We start from the raw sequence: 27,516 nt of genomic DNA on the forward strand, positions 1-27,516 counted from the left end.
GGCTAAGATGAGTCAAAGTTCTTAAAACTGACGTAAACCAGTAAATAAGTGATTTTTGCCTCAAACAACAGCTCTGTTTGCTTCTTCATTTGTGTTAGAAGCACTTCAACAATCCTTCTGTTTTGCAATATACCAATATTTTCCAAAGCTTTTATATGAATTCAATATAAGGTTCAATACCAATATTTCTAATATTTTTAAATGGCCAGTTTAATATATGTGCACCCTTCATGGATTGAAATTCTTTTAATCCTGTTTTCTGTCTTCTGTTTCAGAGTTAACGCTGGATCACCACAGAAGGCAGCTACGGGAGCATGCAGTTTTCTATTGAAACAAGAGCTCGTGACTTTTTTCCATCTCTCCTTTTAACATTTCTACTACGCAGACATGGCTCACCACACAAGGCCTCCCAGATTAGTCAAAAAGGAAGAGTTAGGCAAAAGGAAAACTAACCAGGGCAAAAAGAAATGCAGCCAAGTGAGAAAGAAAACCACAAAGACCTCCACGAAAGCTTTTAGTTCTGCAAAAAGCAAAAAGCCGGCACAAGAAAAAGATGCTAAGAAAAAACAGCAAGAAAAGAAAACAATCATGAGCTCTTCAGGTAGGCTTCTCAGGAGCAGTGTAACCAGAACCTTGTCCGGAGCATCTTGGGTGACTTTGGAGAAAGCTGACAATATCCTCTTTCATAGCCAGGATTCTTTCAACATCAATGGCTTTACAATGTCTCTCCGCAACCGATCGCTCTCCCATAGTTTGTCTCAAACTCCAACAATTGCAAAACACAAGAAAGCTGCAGCACAAAAAAGACTAGAAACAAAGGAAAAGCATGAGCAAGAAGCCCTAACAGTAGTAGAAGGAAAAAATGTTGAAACAGGCAAAAATGGTTTGAAACAAGATTCAGCACAAAACGAATTAACTCCTCTGCCTGTAGAAGATGCTGCATGTAGTGAAGAGCCTGCTATCACCTGTGCCAGTCAAGACAAAGAAGTAGAAATCCCTGAAACAAATTACTCTGTTCCAAGTACTCAGCTAACTGATGACTATACAGAAGAATCAGAGGTGAAGTGCATGCACAAAGACCTGCCTTGTGAGCAGACACCCAGTGACCTCAATATGGGTAGTTCAGTTGAAGCAGTTGTTGAAGGTGCTGCACTTCTGCTACTGTCTTCGCCTTCTGACTCCATAATCTCCTCTGAATCAAACTCGAAGGTGTGTGTGGAGAATCCCTTCCATCTAGTGCCTAACAGTATAGAACATGACTCCAGTGCTGTTGATACCTCAAACCTCAGCTCAGCGGTACTGTTAGAAGAGTCGGTTCCATTTGCCAAATCCCACATCGAAGCAGAGTCAGACCTGGTGCTACCTAGTGAAGAACAAGACTCAAATTCTGCACCTATAGTTACCTCTGAGTTTTACTCTCAAGAACATTTATTAGCAGATGCAGACTCAGTTGCAGAGTCCTGCCTGAAGGCAGGCTGGGATTTAGAGTCTGAGAATGGAGACATTGGTTCAAATTCCAGCTCCGTAGCTGCCACTGAATCAAATTCACTTTTACATTTTGAAGGTGAAAGCTCACTTGCAGAACCTCATGTGAAACTGGTTGTGGATTTTATCCCCATTCACAAAGAACTTGACTCAAGTTTGGATTTGAGCTGTACAAGAGCAAAATCAGAATCTGACTCAAAAAACATACTTGCAGTATGTGAACCAATTTCTGATACCTCTTTAAACAATATTGAAGTGGAGGACATTGAACAACTTGCTAAATGTATCGATGTAGAGACATTAATTTTTAATTCAGGATATGTCCCCACTTTATCTCCAGATTTAGAAAAAAGCACAGTTGAGAAAATCTCTGGTGAAAGTTCTGGACAATTCTCTGGAGGTTTTGTTTCAGAATTGCCTTTAGGCATGGAAATCTCTGATCTCGCCTCAGAAAAAGCCATAAATGCAGATTTGCCAGCTGACTCAAGACTGCAGCATAATGATTATTCATCACAGCTGGGAAGTGTTGGAGTAAGCTTGAATTTGGTTCAGCATGTGAGCAACAGCACTGAAGCAGTTGAGGCCTCGGGGCCATCCTCTCTCAAAAATCCAGCTGGTGATTACCCTATTCCATATTCATATCTTCTCCCTATGCTAGAAAAAAAGAAACGAAGGCGTTGTGGAGTCTGCGAGCCCTGTCTGCGGAAAACAAATTGTGAAGAATGCAGCTGCTGCAGGAAACGCAAAACTAGTCACCGGATATGTAAAAAGAGAAAATGTGAAGAGCTGAAAAAGCCACCACCACCACCAGTCATGCTACCTTTTGAGGTAAGCCAGTGAAGGTGCAAATTAAATAGCTCTTCTGAGGCTTGAGGTGCATCTTAAAAAATCTGCACAGGGAAATGCTGGTCACTGTACAGCTTTAGAGAGCTTAGGATTCCTGCCAGAGCTAGTAGGTTGTACAGTAACTTTCTCTCGTCATCAGTAGAGGTGTAGATTAAAGTGAGCCCGAGTTACTCTTGTTCCTGCTATAGATGAATAAAAGAAGAGGTAGGTAGAGCTTTAACTCTTGTGTTCCACATACTGGTATGTGCCAAAAGAATGAATTAATTGAGGGCATGCAGAGAGGCAAACTAATCAAGTGCCAAATGTGGGAAGGAGGAAGAATGAGAATAGTCTTAGGAGACTGAGTTACTAGGCAGTGTCTGTATTTCCAAGAATTTAAGGTTAAAAAGAAAAGGCAGGCAGGCTCTTAAATTCCAGTAGCTTGCTTATGATTTGGTGGAAATGTATGAACTGCAGAACCAAATCGTAGCTGCATTTTCCCCTTTCACATCTCTCTGCCTTTCTAATTGTCTGTTCTTCTGTTTCTCTTATTTCACTCCTCCTCCCTGTCTCCCTTTGTCTGTTATTACATCCCTTATACATACTTTTTCTGTTTCTTACTCATTTTTCTGACCCATCAGCCTTTTATAACTCAGGTCATTACTTTTGGAACAAAGAGGAGGGGAAAAGACAGTCTGTATGCCCCTGTGATAACAGCACTGACCTTCTGAGAGATTTCAGTTCAAGAACAGGCTTTAAATCAGGTAAGTAGGGAGTTGAACATAGATTTCCCACATCCCAACTGAATTCTCTGACCTCTGAGCTGCAGAGTTCTGCTTTGTATGTTCCTGTAGTACCTGGGCCACAGAGAGGGAGACACTGTCTCAGTAGTTATGTCACTGGGACATTTGCCTTGGGATGTGGGAAACTGAAGTTCAAGTCTCTGCACTGGTGTGTACTCTAAGTGCAGAAGCTCACCCTGAGGAGAATGCAGCTGCAAAACCTTTCTTGATAGCAGTTTCATTCGAGTGGCATGTTCTTACAGCAGGTAGAAATTCCTGGCAATGGCAGAGATCTCAGGAGGAGGTTTTCACTGCTCTGTCCTGTACTTACCAAGAGTTGCACATAAGTCCATTCTGTTTTTCAGGTAGGCAAGCACAAAGAAAAGCTCTGTAGCAGTGAGGGGATATGATACATTCCCCTTTGTGGGGGGAAGTTTATTTTAAGTTACTGCGTTTGGGAAAGTGGGTTTAAACAGCTTGGCTCACAGTTCATTCAAAAACCTCTTTGTCTCAACTGCTCCTAAATGTTCTTGGGGAGAAAAAAAAAAAAAAGGAGAGGGACAGCTATCATGTGGCTGAAGACATTAAAACAATAAAAGTGATGGAGACTGATCCTGACTTTTTACAGGGAAAAAGTAGTGACCCTGCATTCTTTTGTATATTTAGCCAGAGGGATTGAGGAAGCTCATGGGAGAGAATTGGTGGAGCTGAGGTAGGAAGTGATCTAAAAGCCATGTTTTAAAAAGGATTTTGACAAGGTGGGTGAAAGGAATTACTCCAGCTTTGCTGTCAACTTTTGTGTTCCAGGATAAACATACTTCTTTTCTTGTTCCTTAGGCTGACCTTCTCCTTGCAGATTAGCTTTGCCCCTTCACCTTTGTCCTCTCTGGGTGCTCCTTTTGCTTTCTTTATGAGAGATTCCTTGGTTTTATTCTTTTCTTTGGCAGCTGCTTTTTGGTGTGCTTTTATTGAACCAGATGCATTTTGTACAATGCATTTAGAGCTGCACTAGCAGCCTCCTTCATTTCTCATTAAATTCCATTTGAAATTTCAGAGTACTGCATGGAGGAAATGAAGTATTGCTGACATTTAAGAACATGTCATGTATTTTCTTATGAAATTGTATTTGAATGAAAGATGGTGCCTTTTCAGCTGTACCTAGAAGCAAACCCTGCCTCCCTTCAGAAAGAGTGCTCTGAGAAAATGAAAGAGGAAAGTATTTCTACAATATAGATATGTGACAAGAGGTCTTTAAAGATGTGGAGATGCAGGGGGAGGTGTTAGAGGATGGGAAACACTGCATCACTGTTCAGCAGCTATCCTTTAGATAGGATTGTAGCACTCTGGAAGGGAAGCGCATTGTGAGTTCTCAAACTGGTAGGACTGGGTCTGCAACAGCTGGGACTTCTATGACAGTAATGTGCTTCAAATAGAGGGCAGCTGGGGAAAACCCCAAACTGTAGGTCTCTGTCCATGGTATAGAAAGATAATGTAATAATTTAGAGAAATGAGCTTGGCATCAGTACATTCCTTGTTCAGAAAAGTCATTCATCTCCCTTTCATGTTGGTGGAATGTGAGCACTTTTTGGAGGTGATTCACTAGAAAGGAGAGTGCAGGCAATAAACACACTCTGCATGAGCATAATGTAAACATTGGTGTTTCACCTTAACAGGAATTATCTCTTCTTATTCTAGCTACAGAAAGCACAAGTCACAGTGAATCAGTGAGAGCTCTGTACATTAAATGGCTATAGGATAGGCACCCCAAGGGAATCAGGAGGGATTCACCTGAGAGGGTGGCACAGCCAGCCCAGCTGAACTGCCTCTATACAAATGCATGCGGCTTGGGCAACAAACAGGATGAATTAAGGGCTACTGTGCTGCTAGAATGATATGACATAGTGGCTATTGCTGAAACTTGGTGGGATGATTCCCACAACTGGAATGCAGGGATAGATTGGTACAAGCTCTTTTAAGAAGGACCGGCAGAGTAGGAGGGGAGGAGGTGTTGCTCTCTATATCAGTGACCAACTGGAATCAATGGAGCTCCACCTGGGCCACTATGATGAGCTGGTTGAGACCATATGAGCGAAGATCGAGGGGAAGACAGGGGAAGGTGATGTTACTGTAGGGGTCTGCTACAGGCCACCTATCAGCAGAACCAAGCAGATGAGGCACTCCACAGGCAAATAGAAGTGGCTTCACATTAACAGGCCCTGGTCATCATGGGGGATTTCAACCACCATGACATCTGCTGGAGGGAGAGCACATATTTTGTTCCAAGAGGTGGTCTGCTTTGCTGCCACTACATCCTCACATGTGTCAAGGATGGCTGGACACATTGCAGCATATGGGCAAGAATTTCTCAGGCTTCAAAACCATTATACAGGTAGGGAAGGTGATCCATTATTTTTTTCATTTTTTCCTTGGAAAAAAAATTTCTGTTTTGCACAGGTAGCTGTTTCAGATATAGCTGCACATGCTGTGATGAAAATACTGTTTTCTGGGTGTTTGCAGTCATTGATGGAGCTGTCTGTGGTACATGGTGTACTGGGTTCTGGCAGGGAAGGCAGTCTCGGCTTTCATCTGGTTTCCAGCTGGGCTGTGCTCCCCTATGTGTAGCCATCACCCTGGCCCAAGAGTGTGCCAAGCTGAGCAGCTCCAGTTACTGAGGTGAACTTGCAGAATTTCCTAACATGCTGCTGGAGCTCCTCTTGCCCAAAAGTCTGTGAACATAGAGGGCTGCTGCAGAGCGGCCACAAAACCAGCGGCTGTGGACAGCCCGTGTCTCCTAAAGGCTGCTTTCTGCAAAGCTTGCCGATGTTTCAGAGCCTTATCAGGGCAGGGACCCCTACGGTCCTGAAAGCACCTCCCAAGGTGGGCTTTGGCTTGTATTAGGTAATGAACCAAGTTAGATTTAGTGGGTCCTGGAGTTGACAAACTGAGGAAAAAAAATGCAATCACTGAGTGCAAGTTCAGTGGGTTGACCGAGGTGTGTGGAGTCAGCTTATTTGATAGCTGTAATCTGAGTAACACGAGAATATTTAACAACAATAAGAGCCTGCTTGCTTGTGGGTTTTAACATGTTGCCAAAAACCCAGATGTATTTAGAGAGGATGCTGCAATTAGAATTGGTTGTGAACTTCCCAGTAAGGCATTCCTTGAATAGAAAATGGTGGTTTAAGAGGAAGCTTTCACAGCTACTCTCTGTCTTGGTGCAACTATTCATTTATTTAGTTTCTCAAGATTCCGTATGAAATCTCTGCTTAAAACTGGAAAAGGGGGAAAGAATTATTAGAACAGCTTGGTGCTTAAGTTTTTTTTCTGATATGGACCAGGGGCTTAAACTTTGGTCTCTGACCTCCCATCTGCCTCCTCTTGAATTTTTGAAAGGTTTGGTCTGCTTTGGAACACAGCCAAGTGGCAAAATCTTTCAAAAAGCAAGATGGAATTCTTGATTTGTAGCCAGACCTAGTTATAATAATGAAATTTAGATGCTGTGCTATTTATTTTACAATGGGCTCCAGAAATATGTAAGCCAGTTAAATTTTAAAATAACTACTCATTAAAACACTCCTCTTGAATGTGATATTGGAGAGCTTTGTAAGAGGATAACATGTGGGCTTAGAGGAGTCAGGTAACATATGTGGCAAAGATGAGCAAAGATGTGTACAGCCTACCCTAAGGATACCGTGCGGGAACTGGAGTAGAGCAGTTTACTCTTATTTTACACACAGATGCTCTGTGGGTGTGTAAAACAATTACAACTCTCACTTCTCTGCCATTCTCTGTGATCCTGGGCATGGACTTCAATGCAGCCTAAACTGAAGGCAAACGGGTTAGTCTGAGGTCTAGTTATTTTCAGAGGATGTGATTAAAAAGGTGTCTCTTCCATGCTCCTTATTTTATGTGCTGTTTCTTGCAGCTTTTACAGAGCTTTTTTTATTTGAAGAAGTTTCTTTCCTTCCCTGTGTAGCACCCATCCTAACAGGAGGGGAAACTGCCTAACAAGTAAACCTGAAACTCCTGCCTACGTGCTGTCCAATGTGCACAATGACTTGGGGACTAAATCACAACACTGGCTCTTAGGTTTCTAAGTGAACAAACGACTTTTTAAAATTTCTCCCCCTCACCCCCATCCCCTGGGCAGTAAAGCATCTTAAATAGCCAAAACTTTAAAGCCAATCAGCTCACCAAGTATATGTACCTCTCTTTGTTTTATTATGCTTAAAGACCTGTGCAAACTTGTATCTTGGAAAACACTGCAAACCAATTCTTTTATCTTACCTCATCCTAAATCCCATTTCATACAGTGCCCTAGTGCAACAAAGATCTTACATGTGAGGTAGCATCAGACTACACAAAAGGGCAAGGACTTTCTCTGACTGAGCTGGTATGTCTGAGCATTTGCACTACTTAACTGATTGGCACCAATAACTGGACAGGAATTACGCTTGTAATTTAGCAGTAGATAAAGAAAGCAGTTTTAAATTGCAGTCCATAGCTGCTGAAAAGATTTTTTAACACTGTTTTCATGTGTAGTGCATAAATCTGTGGCAAATTTCTGGTTAGATGTCAACTGGAAATGGTTTCAGTCAAGCCTGCAGTGATTGATGGTGTGTTAGAGATCTTATTTGTTGTCTGTGGTTAACAAGCGTTTGTCTGATGCACTAGGGTGTGGTGGGAAAACTTGGAGTGGCGACCTCTCCATCCTTCTTCCAATGGGATGAATGTTTTAAGCGGGTAGAAATATGGGAACCTAATTGTATATTATGTTTATATGCTGGCATGTTCCCATCGTAATCTGTTTGCAGCAGGTAGGTTGTTAGATGTGACAGTATTAGGTGAGGACAAAGCCTTATCTTTCAGCTGGGACGTGTGCGTTGTATGCAGCAGGATATGGTGCACAGGCAAGGTCTGAGTGAGCATGGTGGTGGTGGAGTCTAGTGAGTGCTGCATTCCCACACCTAGGCAGAGGTTTTGGAGCGGACTGGTGCCTTGCAGCTGATCCCTCAGCTTGGACAGCTGTCCAAGCCTTCGGCTGCGGGTTCCTTCAGGTGACCACTGGTTCTCAGTCCCTCCAGGACCAGCTGAGGTGGGTTGGAGACCTTTATCGGTAGAGTCTCCCTGGCCATTTAGTCCTGTGTACGTACCACTGGGGCCCGGGGGAACCCCGTTGTGCCTGTCCCTGTCCGAGGCTTAGCGCGCACACGTGCATCCCTGCGTGTGCATGGAGGCGGCACGCGTGCGGCTGCACAGGCGCCGTGTGTCCTCGTCTGACCCCGCATGCAGCAGCACTTGCCCAGCCCGGAGACCCCGGGACCGTTGCCCAGGTGGCTGCCCTGCACACCACACTGCACCGCACACCACCCCCGCCGCGGGCCGGCTCCGCATCCACAGGCGCGGTGAGTCCGTACCGCCTCTTGCGGGCGGCTGCTGCGGCGCCCGCACAGGAGACCCTTTGTTTGGGCAGGGTCGGCACGAGCGCGGCAGGAGGCGTGCGGGAGGCGGCCCGCGGCGGGGGGGGAAGAGGGGGGCTGCGCCCCGCAGCCGCCCCCACCATTGGCTGGCAAGCAGCTCGTAGCTCCTAGCGACGACGGCATGCCCGCGGCGCCGGGAGCGCGCACGGGGAGGAGGGGGCGGGGCAGCAGCGCGCGCGCGCCCGCCTGGCCGACCGCGGCGTCTCCGCACGAGGCTCGCGCCCGCGACGCCGCCTGGAGGAAGGCGGCGCTGCGGCAGGAAGCAAGATGGCCGCCCCGCGGGCGCCACTGTGAGGAATGCGGGGCACCAGCGAGGCCGGCTCCAGGGGGGCGGCGGCGGCGGGGCCTCTGCCCTCGGCCGTCTCCGGCGTCGCCGTGTGTCGGGGTGGCGGCGGCAAAGCCGCGTAGAGCCGCCGCCAGTCCTCTGAAGTACTGCATGTAAAGCATTCTGGGTATTTTAATTAAGAAATAATTGCAGTTCGATAATAAAACCGGAGGTGACTGCTTTTGTGACCACAACTTATTCTGCAATTTGATGTTTTTTTAGGTCCCAACTGAAAACAAAAGACCTCAGAGGAGGAAGCAAAGAATTTTAAAGGTAATCGTTGATTGCGTTCATATTTATCCCTTCCCATTTTAAGCAGCGTTTCCTTGTCATCAGGATCAGGAAGCCAAAGGGTTAACTGCTGGGAAGGGGCACTTTTCAGCTATTCAGGAGATTAGCTAATTTTAAAAGCACAGAACATGTTCTTTTCATCCCCCCTCCCCTTTCTCTCCAGTATGTTGTGTACATATTTGAATCTTTCAAAAGCACAAGTCTGCTGACAAAAAGTTTGCTTTCCACTGCATTGAAGATTCACTTATAATTTCCTCTAGTTTCATACTTCCAAAGGTAATAGCTAAATGCTTTTTGGTGCGTTTGTTAGTGTACAGATTTTCTGGCATCTGAAATTTAACGTGAAAAGTCAATGCTGTAATGCAAACCAAATGAACAAAAGTGGAATTTTCATGTTTACTGTAGTTTTGATTTCCATGACTATAGTTGTGATTTCCTTTTTTTCTTTAAACTTTAGTGCACATCAAGTGAAACTGAAAATTCTGGGAACTTAAAACGGCCTTCAGTTTCACGTGGTATAAGGTTTCTTTTATGATTTTTAAGATGGCTATCTTTGATGGTAACAAAAGATTGGTGTTTCAGATGGAAATGTTTTAGCTTCTGTAACAAAATTCAGACTTGCTACACTCAGCTAATTTTAATTAATTTATTTTTTAAAGTAATGGGTAAGCATATGGATATTGCAATTTTTTTTTAGTTAGTCTTTAGGATATTTTGAATAGAAACAAGTCATTAATTCTGTTGTTGTAAACTAACATGTTGGGGGATGGATGGTGCAAGCAAAATGGGTAGGATGTGCAAGATGAAGCTAAGCAAAATAAGGAAAAATAGTTGTTAAACTTACTTTGAGGGACGATTTTCTTGTAACAGCTACATGTAATATAGTTTAGTATTGTTTTAGTACATTAACATTTCAGAAGTTATTGGACAGTGGAATTGATAAATGCTGAATGTCTGTGGTGTGATTTTCATTTGAAAAAATCTTGACTTTTTGTTTCAAATGTCTGTTTTGTGTTCGTTGTTGCACATTACAGAAACTTCCTTAAAGGAGTTAAGATTTCATAAGACAAAGCAACGTTAAAAAATTAAGCAAGGAGAAAATATCCTTATTTGACTTGCAAGTGTGTCCAACCTCAAAGGTGTCTGTCTTTCTATGTGGGAGTAGTTGTGCAAGCCACCTCCCTGTGTAATGACAGTTACTGTAATTGCACAATGCTAATAAGTGCTTGTCCTCCCTTGCACTAATTAAATGAATCCATTAAAACAATAGCACTTTTCATTAAGTAATGGATATGCTTTTAACGATTCATTTGAAGTACTGCTGCTCTTGTGGCACACAGGTGTAGTTAAACTTCACCATTTGTTCATTCTGGGTTTTTTGTTGTTGATAGCACTGTGCAAAATAAGGACTGTTTGTAAATATGCCCTTCAGCTTTGTGAGGTGTAATTGGTATGACAGCTGTTCTGTCAGAAGTGTGAAAGACCTCACTTATTGTGGTGATAGCAGATACCTTGTGTGAGGTGTCTGTCTACAGTAGGACGTCATAGCAGGTCTGCAGATTTGTCTCTTGTGTTCATTTTGCCACAGTTTCTGATTTGGTGGCAGGCCAGGTTGGTCTGTAATAAGATGCGGTCATTCCTCTCCTTTCCAAGAGCCTTCTGAAGAGTTTGGTTCTTGGTTTGGTTCTTTTTTAGTATTTTTTTCCCCCCTTGGCTTTCAAATGGAAAGTTTTGTCTGGTTTTGTGTGTGCGCGTAGTGGTCTATGTTAGTCATTCGACTTGTATTTATTTCTGGTTTGACTTTGCTGAATTGAGTCTGCAGTGTTTGCTTTTGGGGTTTCGGTACAGTTCTTTGTGTTTTCCAGTATTTTCCTTTGTTTTGTGGTGCTCAAGTGTGTTTTGTAAATGTTTGCTCACTTGCATCTACCAAGTAAGTCATGGTACCTCTGAAGGCATCTCATGAAACATCTAGGTTTGGAGTGTTTTCTTTTGTTTTTGGAAGGGTAGTTGGTCATCCTAAGTTGGGTTGCAGCACTCTGTCAGCTGCAGTAAACTTGTAAAGGACTCTGCAAATTATGCCAATTTTTCTAAGGGTATGTTTAGAAATACAGCTCTAACATGGCCTTTGCTGTTGGTGAGACTGCCATGTAAAGTGGCATTGTATTGATTGAATTATAACTTCAGCATCTGATTTAATGATCAGTAGTGCTTGAGGACATCTGACCTTCAAAAAACTTTAATTAATTCTTCCCCCTTTGTGTTTTGCTTCAAATATTGGTGTAAACTTTCTTGCAGGAGGATTTGTAGTACTTTCTTTCAGAAATGCATGGAATTAGTATTTCTCCAATCCTACTAAATTTTACAGATTTCCTTGGAGGGCTAGTGCTCTTTCTAATCGATAGTGATACATGGTATTATACTGTGCCCTTTGTTGGATCTTGGTAATTTTCCACACTTGTTTTACTGTTCTGTTCTGGTTGTTGTAGGAGGGGTCACTTAGGAAATTTTTCTGTATGATAAATACTGTATTAGGTTCTTCATGTTTATTTTGAAAGAACATTTAAAATACTCATCTCTTCTAGCAAGCAAATGCTCATTAAAGAAAGAGTCTTTGTGAGTCCCATAGTAATGGATATAAAGGAAGGAATATACTCAGCAGTTTTCTTAGTGTTTATATTGCGTGTTTTCCCCAGGTAAGCAGACACTTTAATTCCTGATAAAATCCATATAGATAGGATTCATACTTAAAAATTAATTTACCTGCATTTCAGGAGGCATATTATATACCCATCCTCACTTGCTAGCTCTTTAACCACTTGCAGTGTTCTTTCTTACTTAGGGCAGTGCACTGCACCTCTCCCTAACAGTGGGGAAATGCTTGCAGTCATGTGCAAATTTATTAACAGAGAGCTCAGAGAAATAGACCATGGCATTGTGTTGTCAGGGAGATCTGCACTTAGCAAGTAGAGATGGCAGTGGCACCAATCCCACAGATAAGGGTGCAGCTGATGAACAAGTACAGTTTGTGGGTTTTCTGCTGGCTTCTAGGGAGTCGAGGCTACCATTTGGATGCTTCCAGATGTTTGTTGCCTTAAAGGAGGCTTAAAATTTTAAAAGAAAAGATCACTGCAGAAGGAAAAAAAAAAAAAAAGAAGAGAGAGATCCAGAAAAATATATGCAGTGCTAAGTGAGCATTGTAAGTGCATGCACATTCTTTGTTCTCTGACTGATTCTGTTTGCATATTTATGCATAAACACTGTAATGGCATTCCTGTATGCCAGAAAAGTGCAAATGATGCCTGCTAAACTGTAAAATCCCTTCAGCCTGAGCCAGAGACAACTCAGTGTCTCGAACTTCTGGGTTGTTTATAAACATCATGTTAGGAACCAGTAAAAGTTTAATTTCCATCAAAGCTACAAATATATGCACATAAACCCCACAGTCTTTTCTTATCAAAAACAACTTCATATTTTGAAGTTGGTTGGGCAGACGTGCTATTGCCCTTTTTATGATGCAGTTTCAGTTTTGCTGCCTAAAGAAATTAAAAACACACTTTTTTGTCAAGGTCATAAGAGCTATTAAGAGTAAAGGAAAGTAGCTGCTAATGTTCGTGATAAAGCTTTGAGCATGGATTGAACTGATTTTGAACATTTATTGTAGATCATGGTGTATGTTTTAAATGCAAAATAGCTGCCAGAATATTCAGCTGGAAGAAATTCAATTTTATTTTAAAAGGGGGAAAATAGTAATAAGATATGAGTAAGTCATTGGATGGAATTGCATTGAAGTGGAATTTTACAGAGGAAGAAAACAAAATGATGTAATATCAGCTGGAAAAGATGTGGTCCAGAAAATATTTATCTTATTTTCTGTGGTTTTTAAAGGGATGTTATCACCTTAAAATGTGTTCCTTCAGTAAATACTGATTTAAGTTACTTTGAGAATGTGTTAGCCTATTTCTTGTGTGCCTTTTTTGTTCTCTTTTTTGATAGGGATGTGAGTGACCTACACAAATGAGTTAGTTTTCATTTTAAAAATAAATAATATTGCATTTGTTTAAAAAAACCCAGGTACTGTATTTTTTGGTGATATGCTCTGATTCTGACCTTTTCCAACCTGGATGTGTGTCTGTCTAAATGACACTTTCTTTGGTGCTTTGTAGGCTCATGCACCTCGCTTGGTGAACACACTTGATTACGACTGCAATTTAGTAGCACACTTCCACGTGCAGCTTTCCCAGTGCTCCCCATGAATGCATTCCTGTGAACACAGGCAGCCCTTCCATTTTTAGTTTGTATGGTACTGATAAGAATCTTGCATTTGTAGACATTTTTTGAATGGAGTCTTGACAAAGAAGGCTTTTGTAAATGGTCTGTAAATTATTAATCATACTCTAGTAGTTTTCTAATTGTTAATTTTTCCAGCCAGCTTCTGGGCCAGTTGAAGTTGTCCCTTGTGGTCTTTTTCTTGTGGTGCAGAGTGAGCAGCACAGGATACAGAGATGCTCTCCTTGCCTTGCACCCTGTTGCTGCAGAGCTCCCTTAGTGCTGCTCTCTCCCCCATTCGCCTCCTTGGGACCCCTGCACTGCTCACTCAGCAGCACTATCATGCTACTGTGCTCCCACATGAAGGGGACACTATCCATTGAGAGTAGGCTAGGGAGAAGTAGGATTTTTCTGTTTTAACATTTGTTGCTGTAGCAGAGCAGTTGGGAGGGTAGTGCTGTTCCTCGTGGAATGGTGGAAGCAGAGGTGTAATGAGCCAGGGAAGCATTGAGTAAGGGCAGGCTGAACCTAGTGATTAGTGTGGTTTTGAAGGACTTTTGCATGGTTTGAATAGCTCTTTATTTGTACATCCTGACTGTCACTGTTTTGGTGTAGTGCTGGAACTTCCACTTTGGTGGATTTGTTTGTAATCAACAATGCCATAAAATCAGTAAAAGTTACACTGGCTGTGGTAAGGAAGGAAAATGTACACGTGTTAGTGAAGCTACAGCATTACAAAGTAAACACTGGTTTCTTATTAGAGGTACCTTGGTCTTTTGGTGTGATTTGCATTCACTACCAAATTAAAAGCTTTATTGAGAATTGTACTTGCTGGAAGTAATGTAGGCATTGAAATAATGCTTTGCAAACAAAAATAATCTCTTGTCAGGTTGCTGTTTGTTTGTCCATGCATCTATAGATAGTAATACCTAAAAGGAAGCCAATACTGTATTGCTAAACAAGTTTTTTCATTGCTTTTAGTAACCCATGCATGAGAAACCCTGTGAAAAGCCCCCAAATTACTCAGCAGCACATTTTTCACTTTTGTGATTTTTTTTTCCCCCTATCTGCAGTGTTGTACTAATACTTTTAGTGTTATTGAGTATGAGAAAGTTAATTCAGCAGATATTACCACAGCAGCCTTTGACATTGGTATGAGCCTTGCCTGTGTCAAGACCAAAAAGTTTAATTCTTACTAAAATTAATGATAGGATTTCATTTGGAAGAACCCATGCATTCTTATAGTGGTGTTTCCTTTTAAAATGTCAAATATATGAAACCTAACCAATATCAGGAAAAGAAACCCCAGGAATTGCATACAAGGAACTAACAAAAATCACTTTTCATTAACTTGTCTAAAATTAGTATATAGTTGACTGTCCTTGTTGTTCTGGCAGCTTTAATCTTAAGCTTTTTAGAATGTTAGGATCTTTTCAGGCTGACTTAAAATTGGGTGGTTTGTGTCCTGACACCTGACTGTGCATTCCTTTCTCAGTTGGTGTTTTGTTAGCGTTGTCTCTATTGTATTATGTTTATGCTCTGTAGTAAAGTTTGGCTTTAAGTTTAATTTTCCAAAAATAAAGGTTTTGCTGAACTTGTGAATAAGAGGAACAATTTCTGTGTATTTTAAAATGGAAAGCGTTTGCTTTTGGGACAGATGATCAGTGTCTGAATGCTGCAGCGCAAACACCACTTCTGCAGTGCCACTCCAGAACAATGTTGTGTGTTCTGGTATGTGAGTGAAAGATGGTACTCCTTTAAACTGAAAACATGAGTTACATATGCTGTGAATTCTATTTTAAGCTTTATTTAAACCATAGGTGTGCTTGCTGTGATTGAGAAAGAAGATACATATCATTTGTCTTTTTTTTTAGGCTTTTTCCTTACATCAATAAGCAAAATACAGTGCTGCAACCTTGTAGCCTTGGTAACTGAAGTGACCAGTATGACTTGACTTCTTTCTGTTATCTTCATTGCTTGTCAATAACTTTTCTGTTTCTGGAGAGTATTAGTTACTCCTTTCAGTCTTGTGGCCCCTCATCAGATTTAAAACGAGGCTAACACATACACATAACAGAGATGTGTAAATTTGGACAAGACTTGTTGCAGTGTGTGCTTGGGACCTGCACTGGTATTTCAGAGTGAGGGGGAAATGGGATGTATATGAAGGCTGTTAGCACTGTTAACTTAGCAGATCTGCTCTGAGAGCAGCTGCTGGCCTGTAGCAATTTGTAAGTAATACAATTGGCTGTACAGCAGATGGTCAGGCACTTAAACTGGGTCCTAAATTAAGGAGCTGAGTATTTTTGTTTGTTAGATTGTAGCAACTGGAAGATGGTGTTATCTTAGCTGTTCTGATCTTTACTGAGCTAAAAGGGAAGGAAAATTACGAGCTTGTATCAGTTTGTTTCACGTGTGATCACTTGGGCGGAGAGGTTGTAAGACTGTGTCAGCTTATTTGTATTAAACATGGTTCAAAAATACCTCAACTCCAGTTTAAAAATCCCCGTGGATGGAAAGCGCATCAAATCACCTAACAACATGCTTAAAAGACTCTTTACTCTTTCTCTGTTCCTCTGCAAAAATGTGCTGCACTGTCACTCACTGGCCTTAATTTAGTCATTGAGCCTCGTTATACTCTTGTCTGCTAGAACAAGGAGCCTTTTGTTATCAGCCTTCATTTCCACAGAGCCTTAGCAGCAGTTTGTGGCTTTTGCAATTTTCTTTTTCTTTGGTAAATAGCAAAGACTGAACTTGAGGCTTTCACTTCAAGATGTTTCAGTGCTTTGTCATTCTTGTGGTCCTTCAAGCCCTCTCCAGCATATCAATGCCTTGTTTGAATTGGGTATGCCAGAATTGGACACTTTATTCCACTATCAGGTGCAAAAGTGCCAAGTACAGGGTAGAAAGTAACCCGTTCATTCCTAATTATATTGTTATTTATGCACCCAAGAATCCCACTGACTCTTTGGGCCATAAAGTTGCAACAGAAGTTTCTATAGTTACTGTGTGGTTGACTATTGACCATGTTAATGTCCTCCCTAAAGGCCTTGCTTTCTAAGACAGAAAACTATTTTTGTAAATCCAGTCCCACGTCATTGCTGCTAGATACAGAACTTCACCTTTGGTGATATTGAAATGTGTGCTTGCAGCTGGCTTCCCAGTTAATTTAGGGACCATCACGCCTGATCTTTTAGTTATTAATTATTTTTCTATCAGTATTTTCACCATTCTTTCAGATCACTGCTAAAAATGTCCTGCCTAGCTGTGACCTGTTCCGTGAAGATCCTGTTAGGAACACTGTGATGATTCTCCATCTACAGTTACGTGTCAGGCAGTGCTTTCTTAATGCAGTGGTGATGGTTTCATAAATGAGTAGACCACAAGAGACATTAGCTAGGATGCATAAATTCAAAAACTGAATTTCTTTCATCTCTGCTCTTGAGTTAAAGCACATTGGGAATGGGTTGTATTAAGGAATACGTATTGCTGCTGATAGTATCATTTTTCTTTTGTGGCTTAATTGAGTTGCCAGTGTTTCTTTGACTGCTTGGTTTCAATGTTGAAGACAAATGATTGAGTAATTCAAAACACCAGTGAAAAACAAACCAAACCCAAACCCCAAACAAAACAAAAACCACCAAGCAAGATGTTTGTTTATATTTGCTTCTGTGGCAGAAAAAGTACTGTAATATTTGGTTTGTTGTTTTGTTGGTTTTTTTCCCCTTCTTTCTTAATACATCCTCTTCTTGGGTGCCTGTGTAGGAGAATGGGGCGTCCTTCATTCTGCGTTTTTTCCTTGCTCCTGTTCATAGCTTTCACAACCTAGAGCTCAGGGCCGATGGAAACAATATGAGCTTGTGAATGAGAGAGCCTATTTCCTAGTAGTAGTCCAATAAATCCACCTCTCTGGGGGTCACCATTTGAAGCTTTTAGAGCTAGAATTAGTATCCTGTAGTTTTTCATTTTATTAGTAAGTGTATCCTTTAAAATCTGATACTGTAGCTCTTCGTGATTCATCTCACTGAAGCTGTTACACGAGGTGGTCAGGAGGACTGTAGTAATGGTGTAAGAAGAGGAAGACAGCAAAGATGTAGTGACTTTAAGGCCATAATGTACTTAATTCTTTGTTGAAAGACAAGATAAGGAACTTTCCTGGTGGGAAGGCTGCCTAGTGTTTGAAGAACATAGTAAAGAGCATAAAATGGAGATGAAATGGAGGAGAGGGCTAAGTTGTTTGCTGTTGTGGCTATGGATCTAAAAAAAGCAAAACCATTTTCAACTGTATCAGACTTTCCAGCTGTTGTAAGATCCAGTGTGAAATGGTACCTGCTGTGATACTTAAGTTGGTGGGTTTGGATGCATTTGATACTGCAGGACAGAGGAGCTGGTAGTGAGTTCTCCAGAGTTTCCTTTTAGCCTCTGCTAAAAATATTCTACCTCATTTTGCCAAGAATAGAGGCTATTTGTTTTGATTGCAATAGCTTCTAAACTGCAGAATTATTGCCTCTGCTGTCTCTCAGCGCTGTCTGTGAACACTGCTCTCTTGAGGAAGAAAAAACCTTTCACGTGCAGGCTGTGTTACATTAATAAAGGGCCCCAACCTGTTTCCCTGTGCTAAGACCTACGGCAAGTGTGCTTTACCTGAGCTGATGTGGAAGTGCATTGTGCTAGGAGACTTTCACACCCATGGTAGTAAAGCAAGCATGGTGGTAATTGTTCTGTGCTTCTGGTGAGTTTCATTGCAATATCCTATTCCCAGCTTGCAGCCGCACAGAAGATGTGGAAATGCCTTTAGGGTAGTTTTAGCACTGTATTTTGATTGTGAATTGGTGAACTCCTTGCATTAACTCAAAGGCATCTTGTGTCAAAAGACAAGTTGAGGTCTGACCCTGTTCAGTGGCATGATTTGCTGTAACTGGCTTTTGATGTGTACTGGAAGCATTAGCTCACCAGGTGAATTTTTGTGTGTATAAGAGGTAATGTCTGGTTGGAGTGTAAATAACAGAGCAATAGCTATGGCAGACTGTACTCTGGTTCCTGTCCTAATAGCATGAACTACTGTAGAGGATAAGCCTGACCATGATGTCTCCAGATAAAGCAGTGCCCTCTTTAATGAGAAAAAGAGGAAATTACTTTTATTGATCCAGTTTATGCTTCAGCTTTTCATTACACTTGTGTAAAAGATTTAGAAATCAATCAGATCAGACTCATGTGCTTAACTTCCATGAATTTTAAGACTGTTGCTTGGAATTGTGTTATCCTTCTCTGCAGTTCTCACTATGGGTTTTTTTGACTCCTGATTAAAGACTTGAGGATCGATTCTCATAGGTTGTTCATCTGCAAAAGGTTTTTGCCACGCCATTACTTTTGCTCCACCAGACTTACATGGGGGAGAAGAATCAAATGAGCTCAGTCCCTGCTAGTATGTCTGCATTTCTTTTTATGTTAGAAAGCAATAACCTTCCATATTAAACAGAAAAGACCACTGGGAAGTCTGGAGAGAGAGGAAAGAAAAAGATGTAATTGTTTATAGGATTCGTTGTAGTTCAGCAGCAGAAGAGAGAAAGCAACACAGTGCTCGAAAGGAAGAGTTTGATTTAAAAAAACCCCAAACTGATTTATTTTTGCACACAGAAATCTTTATTAAAATGTGAACCAAATCATGCCAATGATATGATTCATCTGGTTCTTTTTTTTTTTTTCTTCCTCATTGCATGTGGGCAACTTCTAGTAATAGTAGTGGAAATCATGATGCATGAGGAATAATTTTATTTTAAAAGAATTTTCCCTTACTGCTGGGCTCACTGGGGTCTGGGGGGGATGCAGAAGTAGACCTGAGCACTGCTAGCAGTGCTTTTTTTTCCTCAGATGGCAGTATTTTATTGTTGAATAGCATAGTTAAAAGGGAGGTGTGATGCCATTTTTGCATTTGGAGTCCTGTCAGTGGACTCTGTGTCAGATGTTCTCATCTCTGCTGGTCACAGATGAACCTTCCTTTTTACCCCTGCGTCTCATTGCTCTAAATTTACCAAACTTAGATTATTTTTTTATGAATGCAGTGAGTAACACTCTCTAAAAATTAGGAGAATATAAAAAATGTTATGTTGAAAAATATACAAATGCTGACGATTAAAATAAATCTATTTGCTTCCATCTCCTCAGCCTCTTAATTACCTGATTGCATACTTTTAATAACAGTTTTACATGGCTGAGAGAACTTTTGGACTGATAGAGATTTTAGATATACTTGCTATATAGAGAGCAGTGTTATATCCTAGGGTTTTTTAAAGTCAAATTAAGGTAACTGAAATTCACTGGCATAAAATTATGGGGGTTTACTTTTCCATGGTGGACCCTTAAAATATTTTCTGGTGCTGCTGCAGAGGCCTGTGCATTGCATTTCCCTCAGCTAACAACAGAGACTGCTCAGTGATCCCCCGGGGCTGTGGATCATTGATTGATAATCACCAGGATCCGGAGGAGTTCAGGCTCACGGACTGTTAGGTGTCTGTGTGTAGTGAAACATTAAATAAGGTATCTTTCTTTCCTATTGTAATTTCCATAGGCTCAACTTAGCTGCATAGGTGCTGCACGTTTTTCCATGGCATTTCCATGAGATTTTAGGATGCTTTTCTTCATATCCAGGGCATGCTGTGGATGCTTGGCTTTGTTTTTTATCAACTGGGGATTGGCTGGGAGGTGAGCACTGGGCTCCAGATGGAGCTGGGTCTGTATGCCTTATTTTGCTGGAGGGTTTCTGGCATTTCCATCTTGATGGTTATGATTAATCATAAATCTAATTTGCATTTGTTCTTCTGAGTTATTTTCTCAGAGAAGTCCCTGTGCTGTAGTTAGTATGGCCACAAAACCATGTCTGATTTAACCAAAGGTTTTGTATTGAAGTGGGTGCTGTTGTCTGGGAATCATTAAGATGCACCATGCCAACACATGATTAATTAAGCAGCTGTATTGCTTATGTCTGATTTGAAAAGCAGTACTGGTTTTCTTTAGTGGGGCTTAGGGCTACAGATATTTAAATTGCTTTTAGATGGTACTGTAAGATTAAGAACCAGCACTGTCTATTGTGAATTAAAATTATTTTGTAAATCTACTATAAATAGAAATCAAATGTTACTAATGTAATAAAAGTTGGATCCCTGCCTTTATTGCAGTTTCTGCCTGAGTTCTTGCACTCATTTTTTATTTTAAGTGCAATTGCCTCATTCCTTAATTCGTATCTATAGCGCTCTCTTAAGGTCCGGATTCTTTCCAGGACACAGTATTCTGACTCTCTCTAGATTCTGACATTCCTTCAATGACATGAACTGTACAATACCATGGAAGATGAAGAGTACATTTAACCAAATCTGAGAATTTCAAGTTTATGATGTTGTTAAGGATAGCTCACATGAGAGATGGTTCAGAAAGCTGGAGGTTCCCATCTAAATACTGAAGCTAAATGCAGTGTTTAGAGGGTAACTTTCAGGTGAGCTGATGCTGATACTGTCACTGGCCATTTCAGCTTAGGTTTTGTCCTTTGTAAGGGCTTACAGCAAAGCCTGAAAACCGGTCATTCTTGATGGTGAGTCTAACCAGGTGTTTCATCAGCTAATAGGGCAGGCCAAATGGGTATAACTACACCAAATTACTATTACACTTTCTGTGGTACAAGCCTTTAGATTTCAGTCCTACTCTGAACTGAAAGGAGGGTTTCATCTGCTTATGCAAATTCATTAAAAACTGACTCCTTAGATCTGATTCAAAATGGTAACATTCTTACCTGTTCATTTGGTTTAGTCTCCCACCACCACGTGCATGTGCTTGCTGCTTCTGTTCCCTAACAGTAGGGAAAAATAGCCATAACTATAGGTAAGGCCTTTAGGCTTCAGCGGGGTTTTACGACTTCCTGGGCTGCTTTTCCAATGTCTGTGCCTCTGATTAATCAGGATATTCCTCATATCTGCCAAAGTAGGGTTTAATTGCTGTAAATCTTATGCTTCTTATTTTTAGTTGCTTTGAACAGCTTTAACAAGTTTTTTTTCATTATTATTTTACAGGCTAATTTAGAAAACAAACCAGTAAATGGCCGCAGACCAGAACTCATGGAATGCAGTATATGTGGTCATGGTGAAAAATACAGGGCAAAACCAAACCAAGCAGTACCCATTGAAAATGTGCAGTCTAAGGAGAAAGGAAGAATGACAGGCTTAGAGGCAGAGAAGTGGGCACATAACGAGAAGCCATCTTTTGGTGTCCACGTCAACGGAGATAACCATGCAGCTGTGGTGGGCACCGAACACTTGAAAAACATTGAGGATAGCGAAAGCACAGTCTCTCCCAGTCAGTTAGCTGAGCCAAAAAAATCATTTGCACAGACTATCAAAAATGGCATCAAACCTCTACATTATCCACCACCAGAAGCAGTTGCTTCGCTGAAAGAAGTATCCCTCGAGGAAAGGACAGATTTGACAAGCAGCTCCCGTATGCAGTGGATGAAAGGTACCAATGTGAATAGTGTAGTAAACAGTCTGACCACAGGCGTGAGCTGCGTGCACCCAGAGAAAGAAGGACATCCTTTAATGAAAGCAGAAAACTGCACTTGCAGCATCTTTGGGGATTCTGAGAGGTCAGTTTTGCAGACGAGTTCCGTTTTGGATCTGCAGGAAAGCTTGTGTTGTCCTTCACTGCCTGAAGAGGAAGTGCATGTAGGGAAGGATGCCTCTGAGGTACCTAACACACAGACACAGCATGAGGATATTTCACTCCAGCCAACTTTCCTGTCCCTGATTAAAAACAGAAATTTAACCATAGAGCAGCTTGTAGCTATTGAAGCTTTAACACAGTTATCTGAGGCCCCTTTAGAAACCTCACCAGCTAAACCAGAAAGTACTGAATGTACAAAAGAATCGACTTCCAACTTGCTCCATAGTTATAAAAGGGACATCTCATCTTCCTTCACATCTTCTGCATTGAAAGAAATCAAAGACACTTACTTACAGAATGAGCAACAGCTCTTGGCTCACTGTGTTCCCTCACAGAAGCAGCTCCCTAATAAGGCTGTGTTATACAATGGCCAAAGTTCAGCTTCTGAATTGTGTGAGAAACCTGCCTACCCAACTGGTGAGATGTATAAATTACAGTTACTCTCAGGAGATACTGAAACTTTATCTGACTTAACATCTGATTCAAAGTCAATTTCAGGATATACCAACAAGAAAAATGACACTTGTGATCCAGTCACTCTCACACAGCATTGCAGTGCCTCACATAACATCCAGCAAACAAGTAACAGCTTCGAAGCTCTTGGTCAGTTAGAGCAAAAGCCAGTCTGTAATGATTTGAAGTTAGAAGCTAGTTCTTTATGTAAGGAAGGTGGACTTCACAGCCAGGATGAAGAGGATGTAGCTGCACAACTCACTCAACTCGCAGCGCTAATTGAATCAAACCAGACAAATTCAGAGCAGAAGAATGACATAAAGGCATCGCTGCTTAATCTAATATCACATGAGAAGCAGCCAAAATATAACCAAGATGTGCTGCAGAAAAAAGAATCTGTGTTTTTTAGGAATAATTATAGTTCCTTACTGTTAAAGCAAAAACAACCAACAAATAAAAAAGGAAATGTAGTGCCATGGAAACCAAGGCCCAAAAAGAAGCCTCAAGAAGCACGCTCTCAACAAAATAACCAAAACCAGCTAGAACTGTTGTCATGCCAGCATAATGAGTTGCAGGACGTTTGGGTATCATCAAAGCTGCACAAGCTTGGTCAAACCATGCCACAGGATTCGAGAATAGCTCCATCTGAAAAAAAATCTCCAAGAACCAAAGTCCAGAGGGTACTGCATCAAAATACTTCAGCATCACAAGAAAAAACTAGATTGTTTCTCCCACAAACGCAGATAAAATTCCATAGATGTTTACCCGAGGTACCGCAAGAGAGGAAAAAAGACAGATTGTTTGGCTGCGACGTGGTGAATGAGCAAATCAAAGCTGCAGGCTCCAGTGACCCACTGGGCACTGATCCACTGACAAATGACGTCATTGCACGTAACCAGCATAGCAGCCTGTCCTCCCGTAGTCCTCTGTCTGTGTCACAGTTGAAACCAGCTTCCTTGTTGAACAGACCAAGTGCAAACCTACGGATGTTTACAGGAAAACACAATTCTCAGGTACAACAAACAGCAAACGTCAGTCAGACACATCCCTTGCCTCAAACTTTTAATCAGTCTAACCTGAGAACTAGTGAAACATGTAGTGAAGACAAAGCCTATATTCAGCAGGGTGCTGTCAGACAAGTAGAGCCCAAGTCGCAAGTGCTGCCTCTTCCCTGTGATGGGGCCCAGGTACCAGGTGCTGTTGAAGCTCTCAGGAATATGGAGCATACAAGTGAAGTGACCGCTCTGACATCAGCCAGTTTGGGTACTGAGCACCCACAGAGCACAGGCAACTCAGGGTGTTCTCCAGCAAAAAACACGCTCAGCAGTTTCCTTGAGTCACCTATGAAGTTTCTTGATACACCCACAAAAAATTTAATAGATACACCTACAAAAAAAGGACAGCCTGAATTGCCAACTTGTGACTGTGTTGGTAAGTCTTTTCACGAATCTTTGGCTGTACCCTTCAGGTAGAAGTGTGCTCATGGCAGTGTTCTGCCATTAGGAAATGGGAGGAAATTATTTTTTCCTTTCCTGTAACTTTTGCTTGGAGTACTTTGGGCCTGCAGAGCACAGCAGAACTGAGTATTTTTGCCATTGCAACTGGCAGGTTTAAATTCTTTGCTTACATTTCAACCCAGGAGGAAAGGGTGGGGGTTGTTTTGTCATTGCACCAACTAGTGCTCTGTGTGAATTTATTTGTAGTATATAAGCTTCTCATTTTCGTAGTCTGGAACTAGTTTTTACCAAGATAGGCTGTGTAAAACTTTCCCAGTATATTGAGATAGTTGCCTAAATGCTGTTAGGTAAGTGGCAGGGCATAGCTGTGTGTGGTTTATGTATTGTCTCTTGGTTGGTCCTGATGGCTGTTGTCATTTTGCCTTGAAGAGCCCATGCAGAGGGGAGAGGTAAGGTGTGGCTCAGGTGAGGCCACCCATAATTAATGTTGCAAGATGATAGGTCAGATTGAGCTCAGTATTAGGGTTTTACAAATACAGCTTCATGGAAGGCATTAGACATGCTGTGTTTTCAGACTAGCAAAGCACACAGCTGGAAAAAACAGGCAAGAGACTTACCAAAAAGTTGTTCACAGGCAGATTGTTTCAACTTTAATGTTCTGGATTGTCAGAGTGCTACTTAAGAGGCCTGGATAACGTTTTCTGTTTTGTAATATATAACTAACACTTAATACTTCCCCCCCCCCCAATTCTCCTTTGTCTACAACATTTTCCTCCTAACAAAGATATTGGGAAGCTTACTTAGACAATGCATGCCAGCTTTTGTAATGAAAATTGGTAAAGAATGCCAGATTACTATCATGTTGATTACCCCATAATATAAATCAAAAATACTGGCAGATTGATAGGAGGAAACAAGTAGAGAATAATTTTGATGCCTCTGAGGAGAAAACTCTGTCATTCTTTTTATTCATGTCACTTTAGGAACAAATTTGATGTATTGTAATTTAACTTGTAAGAAGTTTCTGTAAACCATTTCTAAGTACACTGGTAATGGTGTAAATATATTTTGCTTACAGAGCAAATAATAGAGAAAGATGAAGGCCCGTATTACACACACCTTGGGACAGGACCAAGTGTTGCTGCTGTGAGAGAAATAATGGAGAACAGGTGAGGAAAATCCAGCATTTAAAGCTCTCAGTATTTTTGACTGTTTAAACAGGAAAGAAGGGCTATGTTTAGCTTTGTTTTTCCAAACTTTCTGCAGTACTCATTTTTAAAGTGTTTTCCTGTTCAGACGTGCATGAAGTGTGAGCACTGGCGTTGCAGTTCCAAACTTGTGTGTCTGCTCTGAGCTCTTGCAACTTCAGGGTTGAATTTCAAGTGCAGTGTGTTCTTAACTGCTGTTGAAGTTAGCTGAAGTGACAGAGGTCAGCAGCTGGCAGAATTAGGTTTTCAGGAGTCCTGCATTCAGAATGCAGGAGTGCTGCGGCAGAATGGACAGAAGGGTCACCTAGTGCACTAGGATTTACATGCAGATAACTTTTTCTACCCCAGATAATTTTTCCTTGGTATAACCTTGTTTTCAGGAGAGATATGTCAAAAATTACTCTTTGCAAATAGGATTTTGAATGCAAAACTAACTTTTTTTTTTTTGCATTATAAATATTTTTGGTTTCTTCTGTTCTCAGCAGGGTAAAACCAAAATTGTTATTCTTCTTTTATTGAAAACGTTTCCTGTTTTACAGTCATCTGCAGCAATTTGTTCTACTCAAGAACATTTTTCTTAATTGCAGGTATGGAGCAAAAGGAAGTGCTGTAAGAATAGAGGTAGTGGTTTATACAGGAAAGGAAGGAAAAAGCTCTCAGGGCTGTCCAATTGCCAAGTGGGTAAGTTCTTATGTTACGGCAGTAAAATTGTTGCGTGTTTTAAGTAGCAAACAGTGTGTAATCATTGATATTAAATATAGTCTGATCTTTAACAAGGATCTGGGTTTTAATTTAATTGTACAAATCTGTCTGAATGGTGACACGAAGGAAAAAGCTATTGATTTATTTTAATTTGTTGTGCCATGTTAATCTGTGGTTTGAATGAGTGTGAAAGAGAGGTGCTTAAGAAAGTTAGCAGAGGTAACCAAAGATGTCAGGGTAAGAAGACCCTGACAATGTGCAAAAGTTGGGGTGTCTAGTGAAAGATGTTATTGGGAAGTGTGAAAGGGAGAAAAGAAGGGATGGCTGCTTAGGAGAGCTGGAAAGCTCAGGCTAAGTTTTTAAAACCTTTCTCAGTTGTATGAACAACTGAAGAAAAGAGTATGATGGATGAGGAAGTTCCGTCTCATATGCCATGGACTTCGCTGCTACTTTTGAGAAGCTGAACTCAGCATTTGGAAATTTTCATGTTGTGGTGATCTTTTTCACCAAGGTCTTGTCTCACAATGCTTCATAGGAGCTACAAAATGAGGTAACAGACACAAGCTCCAGGAGTGAGCTTGGAAAGAACTGCTTCTCCGTAATCATAGAACCAGTAAGGTTGGAGAAGACCTCAAAGATCGAGTCCAACCTGTCACCCAACACCTTATGACTACTAAACCATGGCACCAAGTGCCACATCCAATCCCTTTTTGAACACCTCCAGGGATGGGGACTCCACCACCTCCCTGGGCAGCCCATTCCAATGGCTAACAACTCTCTCTGTGAAGAACTTTCTCCTCACCTCAAGCCTAAACTTCCGCTGGTGCAGTTTGAGACTGTGTCCTCTTGTTCTGGTGCTGGTTGCCTGGGAGAAGAGACCAACCCCCTCCTGGCTACAACCTCCCTTCAGGTAGTTGTAGAGAGCAATAAGGTCTCCCCTGAGCCTCCTCTTCTCCAGGTTAAACAATCTCAGCTCCCCCAGCCTCTCCTCGTAGGGCTTGTGCTCAAGGCCTCTCCCCAGCCTCATTGCCCTTCTCTGGACACATTCAAGAGTCTCAATGTCCTTCTTAAATTGAGGATCCCAGAACTGGACACAGGACTCAAGGTGTGGCCTAACCAGTGCTGAGTACAGGGGCAGAATGACTTCCCTGCTCCTGCTGGCCACACTATTTCTGATGCAGGCCTGGATGCCATTGGCCTTCTTGGCAACCTGGGCACACTGCTGGCTCATGTTCAGCCAGCTTCAACCAGTACTCCTAGGTTCCTTTCTGTCTGGCTGCTCTCCAGCCCCTCTGACCCCAGCCTGTAGCACTGCATGGGGTTGTTGTGACCAAAATGCAGCACCTGGCACTTGGATTTGTTGAATGCCATCATGTTGGACTCTGCCCATCTGCCCAGTCAGTTGAGGTCCCTCTGCAGAGCCCTTCTGCCCTCTAACAGATCAACACCTGCTCCCAGCTTGGTGTCATCTGCAGATTTACTGATGATGGACTCAATCCCCTCATCCAGATCATGAATAACGATACTGAACAGGAT

The 27,516-nt window shown here is 41.6% G+C and overlaps 1 protein-coding gene across 3 annotated transcripts in view; it reads left to right on the forward strand.

Annotated features, from left to right (window-relative positions):
• Positions 1-287: 287 nt before the first annotated feature.
• The window catches only part of TET1 (tet methylcytosine dioxygenase 1), a 59,703-nt gene continuing 32,474 nt past the window's right edge, over positions 288-27,516 (forward strand). For all 3 annotated transcript variants that reach the window (XM_009907120.2, XM_054174784.1, XM_054174785.1), the window contains exons 1-5: positions 288-2,313; positions 9,120-9,170; positions 21,515-24,044; positions 25,149-25,239; positions 25,866-25,959. In XM_009907120.2, the coding sequence (XP_009905422.2) occupies positions 388-2,313; positions 9,120-9,170; positions 21,515-24,044; positions 25,149-25,239; positions 25,866-25,959 (4,692 nt within the window). In that variant the 5' untranslated portion in view covers positions 288-387. The remainder of the gene's footprint in view (positions 2,314-9,119; positions 9,171-21,514; positions 24,045-25,148; positions 25,240-25,865; positions 25,960-27,516) is intronic.

This window comes from Dryobates pubescens, chromosome 30 (genome assembly GCF_014839835.1).
Source record: "Dryobates pubescens isolate bDryPub1 chromosome 30, bDryPub1.pri, whole genome shotgun sequence".
In the NCBI taxonomy this organism is placed as follows: Eukaryota; Metazoa; Chordata; class Aves; order Piciformes; family Picidae; genus Dryobates; species Dryobates pubescens.